This window comes from Xiphophorus hellerii, chromosome 6 (genome assembly GCF_003331165.1).
Source record: "Xiphophorus hellerii strain 12219 chromosome 6, Xiphophorus_hellerii-4.1, whole genome shotgun sequence".
Taxonomy (NCBI): Eukaryota; Metazoa; Chordata; class Actinopteri; order Cyprinodontiformes; family Poeciliidae; genus Xiphophorus; species Xiphophorus hellerii.
In genome coordinates this window covers 22,127,765-22,141,377 of record NC_045677.1, presented here as the reverse complement: position 1 = coordinate 22,141,377, position 13,613 = coordinate 22,127,765, and the positions used below count along the sequence as shown (strand labels likewise).

Genomic DNA, 13,613 nt, shown 5'->3' with positions numbered 1-13,613 from the left:
TAAAATGGTTTTAGTTTTAGTCCACAGAAAATGCAGTAAAATAACATTAATAAAACTCAACTCAAGGCATCAAGACAAATCAACACGAAAATAATGGCTCAATGGGAATTCCTACAACTTTCTGGGATCAGAATCGTTTGGATAGCTCCGCAAAAAATGTCTCTTTTGGTTCCCATACTCGTCCTTTGTGCAACTTCAAGCTTCGGCAAGACCAGCTTGATAAAGTACAACAGTACATAACATTTAATATAAATTGCAATTTATTTCAGTAATTCTTTTCAAAAAGTGAAATTGATTTTTAATATAGATTCTATACACTGTTTATGGTCATTTTTATGATCATGGTTTACAGCTCATAAAATATCCTGGAAAATTGGGATATCAAATAAAACCAATAAAAATATTTTAATATAGAAATGCTTTATATTGTCATGTTATTACCTGCACAGTCATGGTAAAAATGACACACTCCACAAGAAGGGAAGGCCACAGAAAGCCATTACTAAAAACGTTGGCTCTTCACAGAGTATGTTAGTAGTTGAGTGGAAGAAAAAAATGTGCTTGAGAAAGGTGTGCAAGCAACAGGGATAGCACACATTAGTTTAAAGACCATTTGGGAAAATTCATAAAGTGTGGTGCAGCTTGAGTCATTGCCTCCAAAGGCATCCAAATGGGCTACAACTATATTATTCCTTGTGTTGAGCTACTCATGAAACAGAGACATTGCCAGAATCACCTTACCTGGACTAATGAGAACAAAAGGCTGAACTGTTGCTCAGCTTCTCCAGTTATCACATCACACATTTCAATAGCTGCAAGCCCAGGCATCAGTTAGCTAAAATAAACACTTGAAAAACATTAGCCTTTAGGTAATGGTCTGAATAACATGTTACTTTCATGTTACTGAAATAAATGCACTTTTAGATGATTTTCTATGTCAATGCAATGTGCATACATTAAATTAGAATATGTTCAACATCATAAATGTTTTTAATGCCATCAATATTCAAAATTAATCAATTTAAAGTTATACATTCTTGCAGCCTATTAACTTGGCTTTATATTTTATGTATTTTATCTCTATACACAATATATACAGTAGATATACAGTCATATGATAGTTTATGTCATCTAAACAGAATATCATGTTCAGATGGTCTTCTATGTCTACTGTCCCATTGGCTTCTCAGCAGGTATGATCATATCTACCATTATGGAATTTCATTGCACGGTGTACTAAAAATTTTCTATTGTTTACACCATAAACGTCAATATATTTCTTTTATAAAAAAGAAAGAAAAGACAACACAGCAACAACTTATAAAAAAAAAACAAGTCATTGTTTGCAAAACAAATTTGCTCTTTGAGCCAGCTCAGTTTCAACTGACATGTCATATTTGAGTTTATAGGATTTGCCTCTTGGTTACAGATATGTTTCAAGCATAGTAATTCAGAAATTCATTGAATCATTCATTTTAGTGTTACTGTTACCATCCTTGCATGAACTGCCAGAACTGAAGTCATTAGGTTTCATTGTCCACAGAACTCTTTCTGCTATAATGAAAGCCATTACCAAAGGAAGATAAATTGTCCTTGTCTCCATCCTGTCTAATCTGCTTGGTCTCAAAAGCATTAGGTGGGAGCTTCTGGTATGAGCTTATGGACATGTCAGTTTGAATTTCTTTGTGGGTGAAGGGTTTCTGAACAATTGCAGGAAGAGCGAGCTGCTCCCTCTGGGTCTTCTTGTCGTCCCACAGCTTCAGCAGACGCCGCTGATTATTTGTCATATCCTTGAGATTTTGCTGTAAAGACTGCACTTGGTCCTCTAAGAGCATCTTGGAGGTGGTTACATTGGACAGCTCTGCTGTCAAGTCATCAATGGTCACTCTAAGTTTCCCGGTCTTGTCTATTAAGGAGTTGCACTCGCGCTCCTTTTCTTCAAAATCATTGACTATGTCTTTGGTGGTCTTCCCTGAAAAGTTGGGGCTTCTCTCCAATCCGATATCAGTCCGAAGAGCCTTCACTTGCTTTCTAAGCTCTTTGTTGTCCACAGTCAAGATCTTCAGTTTTTGTTTCAGGCCCTCAGTTGAACGCAACCTTGTCTCATTCTGCCTGAGTTTTTCCCTGAGAGCACTTTCCCGTTGTAAAGCATCATCTCTTTCCTTCCGGCAGTTTTCCAAAAGTTTCAGCATCTCAAATTTTGAGGCTTTTTCAGCTTTACCACTTGCAGAAGCCATCCTGTGGAGAGGTTTCCAAATCAAGAACTGAGGAAAAATTCTTACTGCATATCTTTAGGGAAAAACAGAGTCCTTTAGTGGGGTGTTAATGAATCCACAAGCATGTCTGCGACTCGGGTAGGTGACATTCGTATAAGAGGGTTATCAGTTAGACAAGTAGGCTCCAGTGTAACTCAAAGCTGAGGCTAGAATGACCATTAATTATGGCGCCACTATCCCTTTGACACCGTGTCAAGTGACCCAATTTTTTTCCTATTTTGTTAATTAATCTAAAAACGTCGGCCCTTGTTAATCAGTGCCAACAATGGGCAAAGTCTTAAGGACAATCTCTTCCCCGTAATAGAACTATGCTGTATGCCTGGATGTGGTCCATTGCAGGGCTCAAGATTTTCCACCGCAGGTCATTCAAACTGTCACACTAGATTTTATCGGTTTAGCCCTCCATGCAACAGCTAAGATGGATGAATCAGATGCTAGATGGCGACTAAAGACCTGCGTTCGTTTTTAAAGTCAGACACATTCTTGTAAATGTTGAATCTATACCTATTGGTTACAATCTCACCTTTAAATATTTAAAATGTCCAACTGTGGAAGTGGACAGGCAACTTCTAACACTGGTAGAAGGGTCACGTTGCTACCCGATGACAGCTGGGGTGACTTAAGGTTCTCAAGTCTAAAATCCTTAAAGTGCACCAAAACGGCAAAGAGTTCAAGTAATTGCAAATGTTGACATTTTAATGCGACTCTTCAGTTCTTCTTCAGTGCCTTGAAAAATAACTTTGAACCTTTATACATTTTGTCACATAACACATAACCCTCAATAGATTTTAAGAATCCATACAAAGTGGAGCACATTTTGAAGTAGAAAGGTAAAATGAAATGACATTGGACTTACATGACACTTTACATGAGATCAAGTCATTCCCATTCACACACTGATGATGGCAAGCAACTGTATTGTAGCCACTGCCTCCTTGGGGAAGTCTGATAGAAGCGAGGCTGCTGTATCGTGGCATCGGCCCTTCTGACCGTCACCAACAGCAAGGTAGATGAAGTGTTTTGCCCAAGGAAACAATGACAAAGGCAGTGGAGCAGAGATCAAATGGTAGGAGTTTCAAACTCCTTCCACCATTACCAGGCAGTCCAACATCTGTCAAATTGAATGTTCAGTGAATGTAAACAGCAATTTCCATATGGCCATTTGAATGAGTCAAGATTTTTATTATGCTTCAATCATTTTAATCATATTTCCTGGCTGTATGTTTATCGTTGTTGCCTGACTGGAAGGTAGATCTGATTCTTAGGTTTTTAGTAACCGCCATCAGCTTTTCTTCTAGAATTGCCCTGTATGCAGTGGGACAATAACCCCACACTGATACTGCAAGAACATTCTTTCCCAACTGCAAAAACCTGAGTAATGTATTCGTTGAGACTAAACCAAGCAAATCTTGCACTTTGTGTCTTATTCAACAAGAAACACACATTGGTGTAATATATACTTTTTTTCATAGCGAGGGTACCATGTACCAATGCCACCGGGCCCTCTGACCACCACCAGAAGGCAAGGCGGGTGAAGTGTCTTGCCAAACGATAGGCAAGAAAAGGTGCAAGTGGAATGGGGATTGCCGATTGCGGGGCGAACTCCTACCACTGCTGCCACCATCATCCCTTCTACTCTCAAATTATTAAAAGTTTTTGCCTCTACATTAACATTGTACACACAAATTAACATAGATTTTAATAGATTTTACTATAATTAGCCATAATAACAACAAATTATTTATAGAATATTTACAAACATTACTTTGACATCTTGCCAGGCTTTGGCAATAGTTAAGGGCACTTGATATTAAGAAAATACAACACCTTTACCTTCAGAGGGTATGTATGAAACAACTATAAAAATTATAAAAAGAAATAGATCAATGAAATATCACTGATCCTGCAATCACCAACCACTTTTTTCTTTTACATTTTAACATTAGTGCTATAAAGCTGGAAACAACATCACCACCACAATAACATTGTGTTTGCTGTGTAATACTACACCCCAATTAACTTAAGTAAGTTTAGAAGCCATCCCATTAGAAGTAACATACTCAAGAACAGTTTTCATTTTCAGAGGTCATGATGCTGCACCGAAGTTACAAGTCGGCCTTTAAGGCCTTAATCCGGAAGGGCCAAGGTGCCGGTGAAATCCAGTACACCCATGACTTCATCAACGCAGGAACTTGAGTCTCTCTAATAATGCAACTGGAGAACCTGTAATTTAAAAATACAGAATAATGGACACTTTAGGGAAGACAAAAGTTTGTGGTCTGGTTTTTGACTCAAGTAGGACAATACTACTCTTTCTGAGATCAAGTGTCTCAGAAAGAGACACTTGATCCATTACCCAAAGCTTTTAATATAGGCCTGCAGTTGATAACAAAAAAAGTAATTGTGACATTAATGTTAAAGTAAACATACTTAAGAAATAAGCCTGTTTAGCTCTGTTGTTTACCTTCACCCAATGAAAGCAGGTCCTTCATGAAGATGTTCTATTGGTCTTTGCTTCAGGGGGACTGACATGTGGTGGTCCGAGCTTTGGTTCGTTGAAGAAGTACATCTGTAGGCAAAGGCAGGGCAAGTTTAGCATACACAAAATAACTTACAGAGCTGTATGTGAAAACAAAGGAAAGGTGTGAAGCAATTAGACATTGAAAACAAGAAAATTTAAATACAAAACATTAAAGCATAATTTAAAAAGAAAAAAACCGCAATATTATAATATGAACCAAAAAAGTAAGAAATGTTAAAAACAAACTGATGAGGTATTCTTCAATAGGAAACATGCACTGAACAATAAGGTTTTCAAACCTTCTTCAAATGAGTCAACAGTTTCTAGACACCTCAAGTTTTCAGAGAAAAACCAAATGCTGTCTATTCTTGTTCAGCTTGGGTCCTGGTAGCGCAGAGAATAAAATTGACCCAAAAATTAAGTCTTGAGGAACCTCACATGTGATTCTTGTTCTTTTAGAATTTTAATTAACATTTGACAAAGTCTGTCAAATATGTTCTGAACCATTTTAGCGTAGCACAGTACCAGGCATCACCTTTAGAATAATGTGATCAACTGTGTCAGACACAGCACTGAATACAGTGATACAAACAAAGAAGTTTTAGATGCATCACGGAAAAAAGGAGAAAATTTCTCACTACACTGAGTAACTACCTTTTCTAAATTCTTAGGTCAAAAATGTTAAGATACTGGACCTTGGGTTTCTTCCCAATGTCTGATTTCTGCAATTAACTGTTGAAAGCTGAATGCTAAAAGATGTCAAGAAAATCAACTGAATCCATTAGTTAAAACAACAATCAATGTCAGACTATAATTTAGGTGCAAGGAAAATATGAACTATGGAGAAAAGAAGGCAAGAGTCTTAAAATCCTATTATCTTATTACCTCTTCAGACATAGGGTTACTGTACTTTGTAGAGCAATTACATGGATGTTACAAGACATTGGATATGGCTGCAGACCTGACAGTATTCACATTAAGAAGTCATCAAACAGCCCATTGTCCCAGCAGTTAGCCAGCATGGTCAAAGTTTCCATTGATAAGAGGAGAACAACCTGACACTACCAAGTACATTTGTTTCCCAGAATCACACAGGTAGGAGCTGCGCAAATATGGCACAGCTTTGTATGTGACTGACACAACAAGCAGGGTCAAAGCTGGGTTATGTTGAGATCACTGAAAACAATTGAGACTTATGCAATCATTGTTATCTACACCAACACAGACTGGTTATAAAGAAGGAACTAAATTAGAAATGCTGTTAAGGCAGAGAGCCAGATCAAGATAATAAACCTTAGACCATATTTGTTTGCTCTCATATCCAGCATCGAAAGCCAGAATTATTACCTTACAGCCTACAGCCAGCAGCCCGTTCAGCAGCACAATGCCTACTACGGTAGCTATGATGACTTTGGGGTGGTCGTCTCTGAGTGCAGGCCAGAAAGTCATCACCAGTACTGAGCTAGACAAGCAGAGCGCCACCACGATGGAGAGCCACCTCAGCCACTCAACGTGTGGAATCCACAGAACCTGTTATTGAAACAATCTGTGTCAGAGTAATGACATACAGAAATATATTTCTTCAAAAGCTGTCATGGCATCACTGAAAAGTATTAATTTTCTAATTACTACAAGTCTATTGTTAACAATACAGTTTCTAAATATTCACCCCTAACCTTCTCATTCCTTTTGCATTCTGTTTAAAACATATGCAGCTATAGTGCCTTACAAAAATATCCACACCCCTTCAAAGTAACAGCTTATGTAAAAGCAAGGAGTGATTTGGGCCTATATTGGAGAAAGTTTCAGAAAAGAAAAACCTTTTCAAACCATCAGGAAGGTTTATCTGTATTCAATTGATTTGAGCATGTTGATGTGGCCAAGCCAGTAAACAGATCAAAATCCAAGAAAGAAGCTGTCACTGAAAATAGAAAAACAATTCTTAAAACTTTGTTTATCACCTCAATCCCTTGAGGTTTATTGTTGAAATGTGACATGAAGCTTGAGAAAACTTTTTCAAAGCATTGCATAGACAATAATATATTTTTTTAAATAATATGGTTCACTAACGTATTGCAAGGCTCAATTTGTTGCAGAACAATGTCAGTAGCATAGTTAACATATTTATAGGACTTACCACAGCTGGAATGTAAACTGCCAGTGAATATCCGTAGACACAGACAATCTCCATAAACGAGTATGACACCAGGTTCAAGATTTTATTGCTCCTCCACAGCAGCAAACCCCAGAGTCCAAGAGGCACAAGCCACGCATAGCTGAAGATGGCTGTGGCAGCTATGCTCACTGGAAAACACACATGGTGCAAGAGGTAAACTGGACGTTTATTAAGCATGTTTAGCATCAGTCGAACTGAACGTACCTTTTCCAAACTCTGCGGTATATTTATAGTTTGAATTGCCAAAGTATCGCAAGAAAGTAGATAGGTTTCCACTGATAGCAATGGCAAACACAAGAGTGGTACAAATCCAGAATGGTCCTACAAACACAAACATATTTATATTTATATCATCATTATTTACAACTTCAATGTTTTATGAACAGTAAAAGGAAATAAATCAGCCTGCCACCACAAATAATCTGTGACAACAACTGTGCAAACTAAGTCAGAACTAACCATAAAGATCTGGGTTTTTACGAAGGTGAACTTGAATGAAGTTTTTTCCAGGCCACGGCACCAGTGAGCCAAGGATCCTCTCCTTTACCTAAAGTAAGAGTTAAAAACACATCAGATTTCAACCAAGTTTGAGATACATTTGCTCTGAAGCAATTAATCTGATGATATAAACTGAGACAGGGACAAAACAAAATGACTTACATGATGGGTTTCAATGTCAAAGAATTTCTGGTAGTATTCAAATGTCCAGAAAGGAGCATTTTTCTTTTGCCCAGACAGAAGCTTGAATAAAAAAACAAGATAGTTATCATCTAAATATCTGATTTATACACATTTCAAGAAGCAAATAATTTTCCATTAACAGGGTTGTGGTCTGACCTCTTCTCTGTCCTCATTGATGAGTGGTTCTTCATCACCAACATCTTGAGCAAAACCAACAGCACTTCTTTGCCTCTTGGATTTTAAATTCTCATCCTCAATGCTAATGGTGACTGCATCTCTGTTAGATTCCAGAAGATTCCCAGCTTCCTCAAATTCTGTTAGAAGGGACAGATGTTAAGCATCTAGATCAACGCGTTTGTTCTTTCAGGAAAGTGTGTGGCTGTACTCAGGTAAAGTTAGAGTGAATTAATATATCAATGCAGACCACACTTTTGTGATTTTTGTAAAGAAATCAAGTTTGAATTGCCAAATTCAAAGAACCACGTATCCTTCCACTTCAAAATTAAGCCCAATTTTTGCTGCTCAGTCACACACTCCTTACAGAAATACACTACAGTTTGTGATTGCATCACAAAATGTGAAAAATTGTGGGTAGCACTTTAAATATTTATTTATTTTGACAAAAAAAATCTTATGAATTTAGCTATCAAGTCTATGTAAAAGTAAACACCTACGTACTAATGTGTTATACCTATACGACATTAAAATTTGAAAGACAGAGTTCAGGGAGAACGTTCACCTTGAAATTGAAATGGATCATTTTTCGACGCCATTCCCTTTTCAGTAGAAATGTTTGTTCTTTGAGAATCTGCTGGCAGGCTGGCAAAGAGGCAACAAATGAATCCCAAAAGCTGTGAATGAAAAAAGAACACGGCTGTTGACGTTTTACATCTGCTGACTCCAGATTAAAAGCATTTTTAAAACTATAGATACAAAATAACTTAGGAAGCTAGCTTACTTAGGAACCAACTTCGACTGGTAAACCTCAATATATCAGTAAAAAAAATAAAAAATTAACTCCTATTACTATTGTAACTGTGAAATACAGTATAAAGGTGTCAACTTTCTTAAACCCATGCTTACCAAATTCTGTGGAAAAATTCGTTAAAATTATGTCATCGCTATTAGCTAGGGAAACCCGAAGCAGGATATGCCAACGAGGTAAACATGATTCGTTCCTGTTGCGAGATATTTTCAAAATAAGAGTTTAGATACATGAATTTGGCTCTATATTTAGAGGACATGGTGAAATAAAAGTGATCATAACTGTAAAATATTTCATTGTAAAATGGTAATGTAAACTGAGGTGTGTTTTTGGCATATCTCCAGATCTACAGAAGGACTGCTATTAGTTGACTCTTACTGTGAAGTTTGAAATAAACAGCTGGTACGTTACAGTGTAGGTCACAGAGTCCGCCATATTGTAGGTGGCAAGTAGCCTTGGCAGGAGAGAAAACATCTATACAAAATATAAAATGAAGTAATTGTAAGAAGGGGTAATGAAGTAGCAAGAGGAGGTATGAATAATAGGTTCAGTACAAGCCTAAATAGTGGTTTAAATATTATAGGGAAATCAGGGATGGGTTTCACTGTGGCGAAATAGAAGGGGTTAAAACATATTTTCATAAAATGTAGAAAGAATGCAAGAGAAAGAGAGGAAATGGAAAGGGCCACAGGAACTGCAATAACTATGGTTACAGAAACTTCAATGACATTGTATAATTAATAACTTATTAAACTTATTATTTAAAGGGCACAAAATTAGCTGAGAGAATTTATTTATTTTTATTTACTTATTTTTATTAAGTGAGAGCATTTGAAAGCTAGGATGAGTTAAATTTGGCGAATTACACCTCAGGCCGGTTGACGGCAGTAATATACTGAGATTGTAAACTGCCATTATATGGGGTTCCATTTGTGTCAAAAATAAGTAGACGTCATATGTGTAGATGTTGTTGGTCTATGTTGTTGCTATGTGTCTTTGATAAATGTCTATGGTCTTAGTGCTTTATGGATATGTCGATGTTGCATGTAGACGTTGCATATGCCTATGTTGCATATGTCTATGTGGCATATGCGTTCGCTTCATAAGTAGATGTTGCATATGTCTATGTTGTATATGTGTTTGCTGCATATGTACAGTAGATGTTGCATATGTTATGTCTCTAGTTGCGTGGTGGTTATCACTCACTGTCATCTTGTCAATTCATCTCAGTAAAGCAGTGAACCCCTTGCAGATGTTTTTTAAAAATTATTTTACTCCCCCCTGTTGTTGGTTCAAGTAGTTGTCTGAATGTCTCTAACTTCTGTGATTGGTCAATGTTGTTGGTCCATGCTGTTAGTTCATGTCGTTGATAAGTGTTGCTGTTGCCTGTTCTCTTCACCATTAATAAGTGTTGAAGTAGGTCATGTCTCATCAAAGAGTTTATTAGATATTACAAAAATATTGGTCTTCCAATATTAGTGTTTTCAAAATGCTTAGATTTCTACCTTGTAACACTTATTAATGATGAAGAGAACAGGCAACAGCAACACTGACCAATGACATGAACTAACAGCATGGACCAACGACATTGACCAATCACAGAAGTTGCATTAAAAAAACTACTGCGAAGGGTTCATTGCCTTACTGCAGATGAATTGACAAGATGACAGTGAGTAATAACCACCACACAGCTAGAGACATAACATATGCAACATGCAGTATATTCGCTGCATATGTCTATGCTGCATGTAGACATATGCAGCGAACACATATGCAACATATGCGTTGCAGGTGTTGACATATGCAACATCTAACATATGCATCACCTACATATGCAACATAGACATATGCAACATCTACATGTAACATCGACATATCCATAAAGCACTAAGACCATAGACATCAACCAAAGACACATAGCAATGACATAGCCAGGGGTGTCAAACTCCAGTCCTCAAGGGCTAGTGGTGCAGCAGAGGCAACTTTGTGCCTCTGCTGCACCACACCTGAATAGAATAATTAGGTCATTAGCAAGGCTCTGGAGAACTTATCTACACAAGGAGGCGGTAATTAAGTCATTTCATTCCAGTGTTTTGTACCTGTGGCACATCTAAAACCTGCAGGACACCGGCCCTTGAGGACTGGAGTTTGCCATCTGTGACACAGACCAACAACATCTACACATATGACTTCTACTTATTTTTGACACAAATGGAACCCCATAATTTTTGTCACAAATGGAACCCCATATAAATATGGCGGCGAAGCGACGTAGAAGCCTCTTATGCGTTTTCTCTTCTAATGGGTCTATGCTCTATGATAGCAAAGGGATCTGATCATGCCTGTGAAAGCTGCATACTGGTCGTGAGGAATCTAACAATACTGAGAATGATGAATAGGTGTAGCTGGGAATACCGCGAACACAAAGGCGCTTCTTTGTTTATAGCTTAAGCTAATGACCCTCTGGTGTGAATTTGTGATCTTAGAGTCTGTACTCAAATCTGCTGTTCAGTTAAAAGAAGTTTTTGCGTGTCTGTAATGGACAGCAGCACCATTTATGTTCGAGAAAGAGGCAGCCTTCGTCGTGTGAGTGACATTATTCTGGCACAACCAAAACCACCAACATCATCATCATCATGCAGGAGGACGAATCCGTTTGTGCTGAGAAAGGAGCATTTTATTTTCACCTACAACGAGGAAGGAAGTCTGAGATACACCACTAAATCCCTCTTTGACATCACTCTGCTGTTCGTTGCTGACAACATCCAGCATGTGGACTCTTTGGTTGGCTTCCCAGAGCAAATAGGCGACAGACTTTTTGTCGCAGCAGAAGAGAACCGCGTGTTTTTAAACCCAGATATTTCTCAGAAAGCCTTGAAATTATTCAGTGACGCATATGGCGATTTAGTGCTGGGCTCACTCTGTCTTAGAAACAGGTTGGGGTATATTGTTATCTCCTCACCTCCATGCCTCTCTGCCTCTTTTTGCCATAGATAGTTGCCATTCATGTCTGCTTTTCTTATTCTGCAGGTTTCCACTCCTGCATGAGAGGATCACCGAGATAAAAGCATTTCATAGTTTAAAGTCTCTGGATTTGTTTGGCTGTAGACTAGGAGATGATCATGAGCTGTTTGGTCACCTCACTTCCACGTCACTGGCGAGGTAGGGCTTGGCTTTTTAGGATGCACTAAGCAGAAAAGATAGTATTAACTCTGAATCCTGTCTTCCATAGCAGCCTGACTCAGCTGTTTATTGGTGGCAACCATCTGTCAGATGTTGGCCTGCAAAGATTGACCGCGCCTATCCGGATGATGCAGAAAGGACTGGACTCACTGGAACTCCTGGATGTTTCCTGTCCGTAATTTCAATGGAGTCTGGTGAGCACCGACTGCAAACATAGACTGTATAATATTATATATATTTTTTCTTTCTTATACAGGCAATCCCCTCTCAGAGATGGCTTTGAGATACCTTACCTGCCTCCCAAAGCTGGTGAAGCTTGATGCATCTGGGACCAACATGAAAGTAAGACAAGAGTGTATTATGAAAGATTCATACCCCATTCTGTCATGTTATAACCACAAACAGTGTGTTTGATTTGGATGTTACGTGACAGACCAACACAAAGTAGAATGTACCTGCAAAGCTCAAGGAAATGGATACCTAGTTTTACATTTATTTTACAAATGAAGTTTTACAACTGTGGCCTACTTTCTCTTAAAGCACCTTTCACTACTACTATAAATTCAAGTAATTCCTTGAAATATAACTTTTTCAATTATCAAGAAGCTGAAAATGTCAAAACCAGGGATTAGGGTAGATAATATAGACAATACATCTGGCTTAACAGGCACCATTTGTGGTGTATTATACTTATCTGGGTATTTTTTTTTGTTTTGGGCCTGAGAATAATTTATTATTTATATATGAGCTTGGCACAGGATTGAAGACAACCGTGTGGAACTTATTGGGGCTAATTCATTCGGAGAAACCACTGAACACCTTCGATCACTCGGGGTGTAAAACAGAAGGATGGGCAGAACAGGTAATCAATTTTAGGCAATACCAGGAGTGTAGATAATCTGTTTCAATAAGAATCATTTATCCACATTCTTCTTCTTTCCAGGTTGTAAATCAGTGGGAAACAAGTGGCTGCCAGATGCCTAAACCGAAGAAAATGGAAGAGTCAAGGGCCTCAGCACTTCGCTTCTGTAAGTCTGTTACATTTTTAATTTGTCAATCAATTTATAAATTAAGTGCTGAGATGTGTTTTTTGGGGTTTTTTTTGTAGTTGGCAGACAGAAGGTTGTCAGAGAGGTACTGAATGCGGCACCACTGATAAGTGAGAACGGCAAGCAGACCAATATGGAGAAATTACACTTCTACAAATCAACAGGAAACAATCATCTATGTGGGAAAATGGATCCATCCACAACAAAATGTCTCCAAGTTAGGAATCCCACCTGTAATGTTAGAAAGACGAAGCAAGAGTCAAGCAAGTGTGACGGTTCTCATCAAAGCCCTCCGACTAAGACAAAACGCTCATCCTCATTAGTACTCACAGCAGAGGACACAGAGTTGTTGAACAGCTATTGAATAATGGAATCCATCCAGGCAGCATTACAAAATAATCAGACATGGGAGCGGCAGTCAGCATGCTGCATTCACACAAACTATTAGCGGTTCACATATACTTAGCAAAGGAAGTGTTGGCTTTTTTTTTTTTTTAAGATTAATAAAATTTTGTATTTTGCCAGAGTGCCTTTTTTTCTTTCTTCAGCTTTGAACTTACTGCACAGTGAACTTTAATAATCATAAAACAGAGTGTATCAAGTTTTCTGTAACTCGCACAGGGACAAAACTCATATGTATAAAATTCCTTGTTGACATTTTCTATACAAATGATGGACATTGTCTATAACATGATCAAAACTTTTGTAGGATTAATGTTTTACCCCCAGTATTCTTACACAT

The 13,613-nt window shown here is 37.9% G+C and overlaps 3 protein-coding genes across 5 annotated transcripts; 1 reads left to right on the top strand and 2 right to left on the bottom strand.

Annotated features, from left to right (window-relative positions):
• Nucleotides 1–401: 401 nt before the first annotated feature.
• On the bottom strand, nucleotides 402–2,810 carry LOC116721820 (uncharacterized). Its single transcript, XM_032565802.1, has one exon. The coding sequence runs from the start codon at nucleotides 2,235–2,237 to the stop codon at nucleotides 1,524–1,526; it is 714 nt and encodes a 237-aa protein (XP_032421693.1). The 5' UTR covers nucleotides 2,238–2,810; the 3' UTR covers nucleotides 402–1,523.
• Nucleotides 2,811–3,549: 739 nt separating this feature from the next.
• On the bottom strand, nucleotides 3,550–8,851 carry yipf1 (Yip1 domain family, member 1). 2 transcript variants are annotated; one of them, XM_032565800.1, is made up of 10 exons: nucleotides 8,738–8,851; nucleotides 8,394–8,505; nucleotides 7,811–7,968; nucleotides 7,634–7,714; nucleotides 7,433–7,520; nucleotides 7,178–7,294; nucleotides 6,935–7,101; nucleotides 6,145–6,327; nucleotides 4,741–4,845; nucleotides 3,550–4,499 (listed from the first exon to the last, which is right to left on the bottom strand). In XM_032565800.1, the coding sequence occupies exons 2-9, from the start codon at nucleotides 8,425–8,427 to the stop codon at nucleotides 4,765–4,767; spliced, it is 909 nt and encodes a 302-aa protein (XP_032421691.1). In that variant the 5' UTR covers nucleotides 8,428–8,505; nucleotides 8,738–8,851; the 3' UTR covers nucleotides 3,550–4,499; nucleotides 4,741–4,764. The 2 variants fall into 2 exon arrangements, with proteins under 2 accessions (XP_032421691.1, XP_032421692.1); XM_032565801.1 differs by lacking the exon at nucleotides 8,738–8,851 and adding an exon at nucleotides 8,613–8,716.
• A 2,032-nt stretch (nucleotides 8,852–10,883) lies between these two features.
• lrrc42 (leucine rich repeat containing 42) lies at nucleotides 10,884–13,395 on the top strand. 2 transcript variants are annotated; one of them, XM_032565798.1, is made up of 7 exons: nucleotides 10,884–11,575; nucleotides 11,670–11,801; nucleotides 11,875–11,993; nucleotides 12,079–12,164; nucleotides 12,571–12,684; nucleotides 12,766–12,850; nucleotides 12,931–13,395. In XM_032565798.1, the coding sequence occupies exons 1-7, from the start codon at nucleotides 11,178–11,180 to the stop codon at nucleotides 13,233–13,235; spliced, it is 1,239 nt and encodes a 412-aa protein (XP_032421689.1). In that variant the 5' UTR covers nucleotides 10,884–11,177; the 3' UTR covers nucleotides 13,236–13,395. The 2 variants fall into 2 exon arrangements, with proteins under 2 accessions (XP_032421689.1, XP_032421688.1); XM_032565797.1 differs by having other exon boundaries at nucleotides 11,872–11,993.
• Nucleotides 13,396–13,613: the final 218 nt, after the last annotated feature.

Coding starts and splice junctions, on each gene's coding strand:
- LOC116721820 (XM_032565802.1), bottom strand. CDS start 2,237: ATGGCTTCTGCAAGTGGTAAAGCTGAAAAAGCCTCAAAATTTGAGATG.
- yipf1 (XM_032565800.1), bottom strand. CDS start 8,427: ATGGCGTCGAAAAATGATCCATTTCAATTTCAAG. Junction 7,715..7,810: donor TCAATGAGGACAGAGAAGAG/GTCAGACCACAA, acceptor TTTTTATTCAAG/CTTCTGTCTGGGCAAAAGAA. Junction 6,328..6,934: donor CAGTTTACATTCCAGCTGTG/GTAAGTCCTATA, acceptor TTTCAATAACAG/GTTCTGTGGATTCCACACGT.
- lrrc42 (XM_032565797.1), top strand. CDS start 11,178: ATGGACAGCAGCACCATTTATGTTCGAGAAAGAGGCAGCCTTCGTCGT. Junction 11,802..11,871: donor ACTTCCACGTCACTGGCGAG/GTAGGGCTTGGC, acceptor TGTCTTCCATAG/CAGCCTGACTCAGCTGTTTA. Junction 11,994..12,078: donor GGAACTCCTGGATGTTTCCT/GTCCGTAATTTC, acceptor TTTCTTATACAG/GCAATCCCCTCTCAGAGATG.